At 40.4% G+C, this 12606-nt stretch overlaps 1 protein-coding gene across 1 annotated transcript; it reads right to left on the reverse strand.

Moving 5' to 3' along the window:
- Positions 1-409: 409 nt before the first annotated feature.
- Positions 410-8269, reverse strand: WNT9B (Wnt family member 9B). The gene is made up of 3 exons (XM_035347813.1): positions 8074-8269; positions 1793-2058; positions 410-886 (listed from the first exon to the last, which is right to left on the reverse strand). Exons 1-3 carry the CDS (start codon positions 8252-8254, stop codon positions 410-412), a joined length of 924 nt encoding a protein of 307 aa, XP_035203704.1. The 5' UTR covers positions 8255-8269.
- Between the last annotated feature and the right edge of the window lie 4337 nt (positions 8270-12606).

Raw genomic sequence — 12606 nt, forward strand, 5'->3', positions numbered from 1 at the left:
CCTTTCTTCTCTTGTCTCCAGGAAACAGGGCGCAAGCCCTCATTATTTCAGTGTGACCACCCCAATGCATTTACATTTGTGCAAGTGAGGGGTGGTGGTGGGGAAATATTCCTGCAATTGTGAGTACAAGCTCAAGAGAGAGATTTTGACTGTCTCAGTGGTTCTGCTGTCCCCTTATTACTACCTCTCTCTCTCCCTCCTTCCTGATCTGTTACCTGGCAAAACTTCTGGTTTTCACCCCTCATACAGGGGCTGTCCCCAGATTTGGGGATCTCAGCACTGAGATAACAGAAGCACTAGACATTTTTGGTGCTTGCTTTTTCCCTTACCCCACAGTAGAGAATTATGTCCCACTCTCCATACTTCTTTCTTGTAGTCTAGGACTTGTTTGGACCCTCTAGAGCTGATTTTACTGTTTGCAGCTGTAGACCACCTCTTCCTGCATGCACTGTTGGCACTCAACATAGCAACACCACTGCACCTGACAGTGGCAAGAGAAGGTAACCAACCGGCTCTGAGTGTTATAGCCTCGTCCACAGCACATGCTGTCACAGTTGCCCTCGCGAGAGCAGGTCCTTCCAGCAGTTCCCAGAGAGTATTTGCTGGGCCGGCAGAAACTGGGTGAGTCTTCCACATACACCAGGTCAGTGGCACGGGGCAAAGCAGGGTGTTTGGTGGAATGGCTGTGTCTCTGTGGGCTGGCCAGCTCTGAGTGGCCCACAGCATCATTGGTGGTGCTGAAGACCTTGACAGCATCATCGTAGCGCAACTTGAGCAGCCGTCCAACCTCATGGAAAGGCGAAAGCTGCTTCCAACATGTCCGGACAGCACATGAACCAGAGACGCCATGGCACTTGCATGTGGTTTTGAGACCATTTTTCACAGCCTGATGAGGAAGAGAAGCAGTAATCATTATCTTTCAGGCCCACGAGCCTGGTTCTGGGTAGAGATTATACCTCAGTTGCAGACAACCTGAGAGTACTTCAGTTTTATTGGCATTATTCCTATTTTACAGAAAGAAAAATAAAAAATAGAGGATTATCTACAGAGTTGGTCAGAAAGTTAAAGCCTGAATGATTATAAATGTCTGAATGTTGAGGCTAGTCAAATTCTTACTAAGCATATGTTTGGAACAGCAGGAGTAGTCAACCATGAAACTGTGTATCTCCAGCATGGTCGATTCACGCTCTTAGCATATTCAAATCAAGACAGTGCTCTAATCAAACAAGTAATTGGACTCAATAAATAGAAATAATGGTAAGTCAGTAGCCTGTAATATACAAGCCAAAATGCTTGATCTAATGGCCTCCCTAACCCAAAACTGTAACATGACTAGGTCCATAGAAAATCACATAGCAAATCTCCTCTGGACTCATAAATGATCTCAAGAGTATCAACCCTTGATCTGCTTCATACTTCATACCAGCGCTGAAGCTCTAGCTGTTGTCAAACCTCCCTCTAGCCATTGCATAACCAACACAGTAATTCAGCCAGTGAGTTTCACAGCTGTTACTGTACTGAATATTACTACCACTCAGCCTTTGATATCGGTAGAGGGTATAGCTTGCTACTCTCCTATTCCAAACATCTACCTCCTCATATCAGCGTCCAGGAGACTTTCCAGACAGATCTCTCTACAAAACTAAGAGCCAAAACACACAGGTAAACAGGGGTTTGGTTTATGACTAGGGGCAGTGAATACTCCTCTCACAAACACCCTTAGCTGAGGATGAGTTGGAAGACTTGCACTGAACCCTAACTTCTCTTTTGGTCTGCTGCTTCAACTCCTCACCTTGATGCCAACATTGGTGTTGTGGATGTCCACCTTGGCCCGTAGGTCTTTGCCAATCCTCTTCTGACCCAGGAATTTTTTCAGGAACTTTGTGCTGTATTTGAGGTTGTCTCCACAAACACCCCATTGCCAGGCCTTGCGGTTCTCCAGGTCTGGGGAGTCATCACAGGTGCAGCGCTCCATGCGCCCAGCACTACATGCTCTGGCCAATGAGTGTGTGAGAGCTGCAGAAGATACTGCATATAGGAAGGCAGTTTCCTTAAAACCTGCACAGGAGAAGGATTATGAGAGGGTAGGTGGAAGTAAGGCAAAATAAGGTGTTCATCCACCTCACTGGATCTCCTGGCTGTCCATGAGGTAATACCAATACTTGTCTTACAGACAAAAGAGACAAAATTCTTCCATTACCTGCACAGATATCCTAGCAGAGAAACCCAATATCAGATTTGAAGTAACTGGTATATTAACGTCCCGGTCTCATCTGGTGACTGAGACTAATTCAATATGGAGACAGAAGACCACTCATGAATCAAGGGATTAGAAGGGCAATATACAAACCATCCTGGGAAAATGTGCAACTACAAAAAGTGACAGTCATGAAACTCTGTTTGTCCCCCATCCTCACCACAGAGCTGATAGGTATGAATAGGGGCAGTCGCTGAAACCATTTGTTGTTTAAAATAATGAACTATTTTAAAGAGTTTAAAATCATGAACGAACTATTGTCCATAATAATGTTCACATAATAATCATATGTTCGCATAATAATCATAAAAATCATGTTCATATAATCATGTTCAAAATCATGAACTCTTTATTTGACGTTGGAAAAAAGAATTTTAAAAATCCATTAAGATACAGATCTTTTATTTCAAAGTGTTTTTACTTAGGACTATTTTGACTTACTAGTGGTATTTCATATTGAAAGATGACACGTAGTTTGATTGTGCAAGGTTCCATGTTAGAAGAACATCTTTGGCAAGGACAGAATCTCCAACATATAAGTGGATTTTAAAACTTCTCTGTAAAGAGACTCCCAGCAACTGTGATGCTGCTTTTTGAAGCTATTCTCCTTTTTAAACCAGGATTCCCAGCCAGGCTATGTTCACCCTGAATGATATGACCATGACACAACATCTGAACCATGTAAGAAAATACAATGCCTGAACAGAAATTGCCTGAAGACATGAGATCAGATAGGAATGGCCATGTGACATGATATCCATGAGCTCCACAGATGTCCCAGAAAGCACTGATTGGCACATACCTGACCTAAACCCCAAGATATTTTATTTTCCTGTTTAACTCATTGGAAAATCTTAACATTTCCTCCAGAGTTTATCTGCAAATATATTAAAATCAATGGAAAATTATGAATGGAATATTGCTTAACAAGTCCATAATTTAGGAAGCAGACCAAGGATCAGAAAGGCAAGTGACTAATCAATATCTCAGAATGTAGGAATGGATAAGACTGGCCAAAACCAGGCAACTGTTGGTTTATGAAAAATACACTTGTACATTGCATGGAGGGAAGCACATTGAAGAAAACAAATGCTCCACACTGGAAAATTCCAAATTTCTTTCCACATCAGAAGGAAACAAATCTGTTCCCCTAAAAACATGAAAGAGAGAGAACCACAGAGATCTGATCTAGTCTGCAGTGAGCCCTGCTTTGAGCAAAGATTGGAAGGGACCTCTAGAATTCATCCAGTCCAAGCTCAAATCTTTCCATCATTCTATTCCCTCAAATAATTCCCATCCAGCTGTAATAACAGATCAGACCAATGACTGCTGAGATCCGGGTGAGGTCACCATAAATCTGGCCTCAGAAGAGGACAAATAGTTTTTTCTGATAGCTATCAGTAAGAAGAATGACAAATTGATTAATCATACACATAATGGAGAGGCTGTATTTGCAAATTCAAGACAGACTTCAGATGCGATTGTTTAAATTCCAAAAATGTAAAAGAATTATCTAGCAGTAGTCTAGACATGAGAGAGACAAGAAAATATTGAGGAAGTCAAGGAGTTCAATCAACAGACTTCTTCCTGCCTCCACATTTAAGTAGTTGTATCACAAGTAACAAGGGACAAGTAACTTCCAGCTAAGCTCTCTGATTGACAATGCTCTGTAAACATTTGAGGGTACTGGAAGAATAATGAAAAAATGTCACCAAATCCATCTAAAGTTTTGGAAAAAATGATATGCAATTCAGTCATTACAGATTTTGAATATCAAAACAATGCTCACACGTTTTTGAACACTGGTTAACTCAAAAGAAGGAGCTAAGAGAGGATAAGATACATTTGGGATCCTAAACTTGAAAAACTTGTTCCAGTAGCAGATCTTACCAGATTCCCAATATCCTATATGAGATACTGATACCAGAAGAGAGGAGCATATTTTAGAAACACTTTCTCATACCATATAAAGCTAGAAGTACCAGTCAGCTCCACATACTCTGCTAAATCTGACTTTGTGGAACACCACACTGCTTCTGCTATTTCTGAGTAGTGATGGTTTGGTTCGTTCTGTGGTATTCCACATAACTGCTGGCCAGATATCAACCCACTTGAAATCAGAGACCATTGCTTGTGGTCAGACCATTGCAGACAGCAGTAACTGAAGATAACAAGCATACTTTCAAATCATGTCCTTCTTCTCCTCCCTCCCACCTCCTTTTATGGCAGATGTTCAGTGTCAAATGCTTGTCTGAAAAATCTATGATTCCTTCTCATTCATCTTAAGGGTCTCATCCCCATTTAATTAATTCACAAGCACATGAGTAAAGAGAAAATGAAGCATCCTTAAGGCCTTGTTGAATAACAATGAACCACAGAGCAGCTGTTTAAAATGTATTTTCAGAAGGATATAGCACAAATGAGCAGGAATTAACTCCAACAAGCATAGCCTTGAGAAGATCTAAATGGAGGTTTCTCCATGTGTGCTGGGTATCCATCCTCCCACTGTGTCAATGGAGCTCTTGTAACCACAGCCAGGGGAGCCTTGCTGTTTTAGGGATGTCTCCCTCTCCTGCTCCTATAGTCACTAGGTGGCTAGTGACTGTAATAAAATCTTAAACACTCTGTGCAAGGGAGAACATTTAAACACAGACATCTTTTTTGGGCAGCAGTAGGTTCAATTACAAACAACCAGCACGAAGTTGAATTTCAAGATGCTGAAACAAGCCAGCTAGTCTTGGTAGGACCTTGCACATTTCCAAGTCTTCCTCTGAGCTCCCTTGAATTACTTCTCTAACTTAGCAGCCTATAAATACAGAATGACATTTCCTGTGATGGAAAGACACGGTTATGTGGTATAGTGTGCTCTAGACCACAATGAAAACTGTAACGGGAGGAGTTTATCCATACGGTGATTCTGCCAAAGGAAAGATGCTCAAGGTTGAAGATTTGAAGATACTGCAGTAAAGAGGTAAAGACGGTGTGAGCATTTCAGAGCGAGTGGAAGAAACAACTCTCTGGAAAAAAAAAAAAAAAAAAAAAAAAAACAGACCAGAGAGGTATAGAACTCTACAAAGCTTTAGAAAAGAAGGACTTCTCAAGATCTTTAGCCCAACCACCTGCTCAAAGCAGGGCTAACTCCAAACAGGTTGCTCAAGGCTTTGTCCAACTGAGTTTTGAAAGTCTTCAGGGATGGAAATTCTACAAACTCTGAGCTCCTGTGCTGCATCATTCCAACTTCCTCAAAACATCAGTGAAACCACTGCTAGAACATCAAATAATCTGAACAACATGAAGCAAAGAAATGGAGAGAGGATTGTGGAGTGCTCAGTTCTCAAGGATTTTTCTGAATGGCTGGACTTGAGCTGTCTTTGCTATAAGGTATTATTTTCCCCAAATCATCATGTTGTTTGAGATGAAATATAGCCTGCCTGACCTCCAGCAGCAACTGAGTGCATTTATGCCACACCTTGGAAACCAAAAAATTCATCACTATTTCACAAGCTTTACATAAAGACACCAACTGCCACCATGCAAAAAGATGGCTTGCAATGTCTTTCTGGGATCATTTTAAATCCCTCTATTTTCATGGATTTTCTAAAAAGTGTAGAAGGAATGAAGGGAGATTTTACATGGATCAGCGGAAAGCAATAGCCACCATACGTGACTGCAATAGTCATAGAAGGATTGTAGGTATGGTATGAAGGATGGTGTGTGTGTGTATATAAATATGGATATATACATGCTGTATATTTGAAATGCCAGCTTTATTTTCACTATCTACTTCATTTGCTGCTTTACATTGACAGTCTTCTGGATACAACTAGGAAACTCCTTTTGCATAACCTGCAATCCTTCTATGACTGTTGCAGTCATGTAATAAAGCAACAAATGAAGCAGATGGTGAAAATAAAGCCAGCATTTCAAAAACCAGAAAACCCATGGTATACATATACATATATATATTAAAATATGCAAATACAAAAAATAAGATGGTGGCATCTGGAGAAGCAGGAAAAACATCTGTGATCCTAGCCAGTCACTGATTTTTTTTAGTTGTGACTGCAAATTAAGTGTGGCTTTTCATCTACTATAAAAATGAACCGTCTCACCAGAACACTTTTCTCCTCTCTTCCACTGGTAGAACCATTAAAGACTGTTAACTGAATGCTTTTCTTGCTGGCTTCTCTACAACCACGACAATATCAAATTATCTAATCATTTCTAAAACTCTTCATCACTACTTGGGTGAAAGGAAAATAGTCCATCTTCTGACTGATGATTTCCAAAGCAGCAACAAAACAGCATTAGGAATTTGTGAGAAACACATCAAAAGCAGCAGTTGAAAATGTTCATCTTCTTTGTGAAGGAAATTAACCTGTTTGCAAGTTAAAGGAAAATGAGAACTAATAATTGCTTCCAGCCAACTGTCCTCTCATACAGGGGATGTACACAGCATACTTTACTGTATTAAATCATCATTTGATCCTTAAGATTGTGTAATAAAAGTTTTCAAACACTTATCCTCATCTGCCAAAACAGGTTTTAAATTACAGGTGATATTTTATTTTGTCAATCTGGAGTCCATGGAAATGTTGGGGCATGCCACCACAAGATAATTAAATGTTTTCCAGCTATTTGAAGATGAGGATTATTCAATTGTCATTTTCAAGTTCTTTGAGGTTGATGGAGGCAGACATGTCAGAAAGTCACTCAAAATGATCATGAACAGCTTCTTCATGAGCTTAAAAATTCAAAATAGAGGTTTGCAATGAAGTAAATCTAATCTTGTATGTGCTGAAGTTTACTAAAATATAAATATATTTAATTGAATAAAATTTGATAATTTTAAATTGAAATGTTATAATGTTTCAATGCTAATTAACATTTTAATTTCATCAAAGTTAATGTTGGCTTATTCAGCTGCTTTTTTGTTAACTTTTATTCATTAATATTATTGAGGAGCTGAAACTGGGTAATACTGAAGACTGAAACTCAGCATATGTTACTAAATATTACCGAAGAACTGAAGCTCAGTAATAGGTTGGTCAGGTACTATTTGGATGAGGATAGGTTCAGAAGAGTGTATATGCATGCTCTGTGAAACTGCATTAAGAAATACTCTCAGGATTTATCCTCATTTAGTTTCCCTCAACTTCTTTTAATTTAGAGGATTTATTTTGCTGTCTCAAATACAGCACTTACAGGACATTTTTTTCCCCTAAAGCCTTCTGTGAAACAGAAGCCATTGACTCTTCTGTTTGCTATATCTGAACTTTTGTGGAAACTCCAAATATATGAGAAAAAGTCTCAGGAGACATCTGTAAACATGCACTGAAATGCCTTAGAGCTGATAAATGGCTTTTTAAATGGAAAATTAGGATTAAATTCTGTATTAGAGAACAGCCAAGGTTTACATCCAAAGACCTAAAAAAAAGTCTTGTCTTAAAATGTCCCTTGAAATAAAGCACTAATTCTTATTTTTTAGAGCATCATTCCTGACTGACAGGCAAGAAAGATGATCAACCAAGGAAACTCCAGTTTTGGACAAAAATCCACAGGACAAGGGTATGAACTTCCTTTTATATTTCAAATCATGACAAACCACTCAGGAAAAATAAGGATAAGGCACTTGTCTATTCTGTGGCAAAAGAGCACAGATTGCATTCCTATTCCCAGCTCTCATTCCTAGGCAAAGCAGATGATCTGAGCTGCCCAGTTAATGCCCCATGTCCTTCGCTGACTGTGAGATGCATATTCCAGGCAACACAGCACCAAGTGAGATTTTATACTGCAAACAAAGGACTACCTTGTACCTCGCTTCAGCAGACTAGTCCGTCCTTCCAGGCTGCAGTTCCAGCGCTCACTGCGAAACTGGTACTGGCACTCCATGATCCCAAGCCGGATGGCATCACGCAACGTCTCCGCCAAGCCAGGCTCCCTCCGGCAAAGCCTCTTCTGCTTGCGGGACAGCTTCAACAAGTCACACTGCTTCATGTGAACTTTTCCCTGGGCAGAGTTTGTTGAGGGTCCCAGAGAAGGAAAGTGGGTCAGAGCTTCTTTCCCGGTCAGGCTGAAAGAAAGCGAAAGAGCATTGAGTCAAGGAAGACAGCAGTCATGGAAGAGAAAGGTGATCAGAGGGAAGGATAAATGACACTCAGAAAGTTGCTGGTTAGGGTATTTTACCATCTCAGAAGTTTAATCAATACAGACTGATTAGATCTTGTACCTCTCCACCACACACAAAGGCAAAGTAGCTGGGAGAAAGAAGAAACACATGGGTGTTGGCACCAGCAATGCAACTAGGGTGGGAAGATTTTTTGACTCCATGAAGATGTCTTTTCACAGTGCTAGTTTTGTTTCCTGTGCAGATCTTCCACCATCACAGACATATTTCTTAGCCTACATTTTTCTAAATGGTGCTGCAATTCACTGTATGCCACAACACCATGGTTGCTCCACAAAGCATTAACCACATCCTTTCAGGGTTTTTTGTACGCTGGTACTATGCCACTAGACGTAGCTAGGAAAGACCAATAGGGAGATACTATTAACGAACACCTTTTTAGAGCAAGCACACCTTTTATCAGAAAGGAAGAAGGTGTCAACTAAAATGTATTGTGTTTGGTTGGGAAGTAGCTTTTTTAAACAATAAATTAGTGTTAAATTCTGTATTAGAGAAAAACAGGGATCTACATCTGAAAATAGTTTCAGTTTTCATGGCAAGACAGTATTTTTCTTTACAGATTTAGCTCCCTTGGCATATTTAGGATGCCTGAAAACATGAAGGAATTATTTTACTTTTAGGCAAGATTTGAAGGTTGCAAACAAACTGGGAAGAGTCGTGCATTTGCACAACATTTATCTGCAGTGCCACTCCTGACAGCCAAACAGGGAAGAATTGCAGAACTCCCCCCTACCCCCTCCCCCAAAACCAGAAACATCCAGATAAATGAAAACCTTTGAAAATCTTTATTCTTCAATACATCTCAGCCCTGGCATTACCATTTGCAGACTTCCCCAAACGCCACTGTTTTCTTTGCAAGTCCACAGCTACCTCAACATGGACAAAAAACAGGTGAGCCAGCTGGTTCTTGTTCCTCCTGCCCAGTCAGGTAAACTGGGCTGTGCTGCTCCACAAAGCAAGTGTGGGAGTCAGACAAGCAAAGCTGGATAGGGAGGGATGTACAGGAGCAATCTTTGAAGCATGTCTACAAAGATTACCTGGCTGCTAGCACCTCACCAGTGGTGTAGCGACTCTTCCATCATCTTCCCAGCACAGCTCAGTTCTTGTGCAAACCAAGCCAGATGGAGATGCCTTGCTAACAGTGGTTGGGACCTTGGTACAGCACCAGACAAGGCAAATCCTCAGAGCGGAGCAGGATGTGCAGTTATTCACCTCACTGCATCATTATTGGGTTCCTTCTAAAAGCATGGCTCTTTTGCGGCTGAATTATCTGACTGGGTCTGACTGGTCATGTCTCCAGGTATATATTTCTGTACAAAAAATGCCAGTCTGCATTGGCAGAGAGAAGATGATAGTCTGTGTCAGCAAACACAAGAGTCCACATTCTCTACCACACTCCAGTTCACAAAGAACGTTAACCAATGGAGGAGACCAGACTGAAGACTTACCTAGCTCCACAAAAGACAGACATTTCTAACACTCTGGTCTCAACTGTTCAAGCAAGTCCAAACTCTCATGAGGGATATAATCTTCCTTACGGAGGATGCAAATCAAGTACTGCAACTGCTGTTTTAGTCCCCCACATACCTTATAGATATCTCCTTGTGAGCTAGTTTTCTAGATCTCTCTGTAGTCAATCCAGTCTACCCAGGCATGGGACTTAGAGTACAACTTAGCTGACCTAAGCCCGGTGCACTTCTGCACTCATTGTCACAGTAACCTGCAACCTCCACACACCATTCCATAACTGTGTGCAAGTAGGAGTAATTAACCCTGGGAAATCATCCAGAGACCGGCAGACTAACCAAGAAACAAGGAATCATTATGAATCATACAGCAAATATTAAACTTAAGAAACCAAGAAGAATCTCTCAACCTGTTGTCATTGCTGAACTGGGGGACAGAAACATAAGATTTAATAGTGAAAGCCAAGAGAAAAACAGGCAATACTGAAAACTGAGACAGATATTTGGGGCCAGATTCAGCCCAAGAAACTGGAATTAACACAGCTTAATGATTTTCCAAGTGCAATGCAGACTGCACGGTTCAAAACCAAGTCTGGCAGCAAAGACTGTGCAGACAGGGCTGCAACACTTGGTGTACAAAGGACTTGGTGTTAAACCTATTGCCTAAAAGCACAATAGTGTAAATGGGAGAAGAGGTGGAAAACTCAAATTTCTGTCAGAGATGTGAAGATCTACACAGAACAGGAGAAATCTGTTCCAGGCACATTGTGAGGCTACATGAACCTTTGGTCTGATGAAGGACAGCCATTCTTGCAATCCTGGGCAGGGATTATCTCCTGATAAGATATCCTATGACCTGCCAGTGGCCAGTGAGATTTGGGAGAAGCTGATACTGCCATTCTCCAAATCCTGAATAATGTTAGATGTTATTATTTGTGAAAAACTCAGTGAGGATAATGATAGACACCATAAAAACAAGTTTTGAAGAATTTGATTTCATTTTCAGAGCAATCTCAGTAGTGCACAGCAACCGCAACCTGAGACCACTGTACTGGTTTTGGCTGGGATAGAGTTAATTCTCTTCACAGCTCATATGGTGACACGGTTTGGATTTGTGATGAAAAGTGTTAATATCACACCAATGTTGAAGTTATTGCTAAACAGTGCTTGCAGAGTCAAGGTCTTTTCTGTTTCTCACACTGCCCCACCTGCGAGTAGGCTGGAGATGCACAAGAAACTGGGAGGGGACACAGCCAGGATAGATGATGCCACGCTCATTGATAAAAGCTGGGAATGAGCAGGAGGAAAAGGGAGCACACCTGGAGTTACAGAATTTGTCTTCTCAAGTAACTGTTATGCATCATGGAGCACTGCTTTTCTGGAAATGAATGAAAGTCTGCCTACTGACAGGAAGTAGTGAATTAATTCCATATTTTGCTTTTCTTGCATGAGAAGTTTTGCTTTACCTATTAAACTGTCTTTATCTCAATCCATGAGTTTTCTCACTTTTACCTTTCCAGTTCTCTCCCACACCCCAATGGAAGGGAATGAGCAAGCAGCTATGAGGGGTTTAGCTGCCAACCAGAGTTAAGCCACAACAACCATACAGAGAGCAAAGATATCAAGTCTAATTTATCTTTTACACTATGCAAAGCAAAATCTTTGTGGGAAATGCACTTTCTAGAATTGCACCTAGCAATAGTTTAAATTCCTGCTGATGGAATACAACATCCTACACAAATAGACAGTAGCACAGGCAAACTTACTTCTTGCTACTTCTTTTTTTTAATGATTTCTGAAATTCTAAAGTTCTGACATACAGAATAACTTCTTTATTTTTTTCTCTAAAAGTGGAGGATGAAAATAACCAGAAGGAAATAACACATTGGGAAGTAAACAAGCAACAAGTGGGTTAATTTAAAATATGTGGCAAAAGCTGTCTGGAATATACTTTTCTGTGAAAGCTTTCAGCATGTGAACTGTCCCACTTGTTACCTAAGAAACATGAATGAAAAAATAATTGTCTGTGCTTAGAGGTTTCTTCGGAGATTGGGCTTCATTGCATAGGACTGGTGCACAGATGCAACTCTCATAACTAGTCTCACATAACTTTCAATTTAGGCAAGTAGGCAGAGAAATTAAGGTTTTCCAATGTCATATGGTTGACCAGTGGGACAGCTGGGATCAGAAGCCACCACTCTCAGAGTCATAACAGATATGGCTAAGATTACTCATATGAGCAGAAGCTTGCAGGCTCCGACTACGTTAGCTATAACTGTGTTTTATTAGGGCAAAACTAACATAAAATCATATCAAGATCACAGTATGAGAACATTCTCATAAAATTAAATATAAAATACGCAGTTATTTGCAGTTAGGTAAACTGCATGTCATTTTTAGATGATTTAGAGTTTATTATCTACAGATCATACAGCAAAAAAGTAAAATCTTTGAATTAATGCACACCTGCTAGCAATCTGGAAAAACAATAAGGATCTCAAACTTTTATTTCTCTCTAGTTTTCTGTCTAAGCACTTTACTAAATTCATCATTTTCCTTTAATCTCCTTCCAGCCACATTCCAGCTGCTTAAGAGACTTTTAATGAGAGCCTGTTCCTGTGCAATGCCTCATGTCCCCTGGATCTGAAAGGTCTTAAAAACCCTTAAAAATATGCCTTTTCTCTCTCTCCCCAGAA

Source organism: Oxyura jamaicensis, chromosome 27, assembly GCF_011077185.1.
Source record: "Oxyura jamaicensis isolate SHBP4307 breed ruddy duck chromosome 27, BPBGC_Ojam_1.0, whole genome shotgun sequence".
Lineage (NCBI taxonomy): Eukaryota > Metazoa > Chordata > Aves > Anseriformes > Anatidae > Oxyura > Oxyura jamaicensis.

What these genes read in the sequence shown, in the direction of transcription:
- WNT9B (XM_035347813.1), bottom strand. Translation starts at nt 8,254, where the DNA reads ATGAAGCAGTGTGACTTGTTGAAGCTGTCCCGCAAGCAGAAGAGGCTT. An exon ending in GACTAGTCTGCTGAAGCGAG is followed by an intron (nt 2,059 to 8,073) that starts GTACAAGGTAGT and finishes TCTCCTGTGCAG; the next exon opens with GTTTTAAGGAAACTGCCTTC. An exon ending in ACACCAATGTTGGCATCAAG is followed by an intron (nt 887 to 1,792) that starts GTGAGGAGTTGA and finishes CTTCCTCATCAG; the next exon opens with GCTGTGAAAAATGGTCTCAA.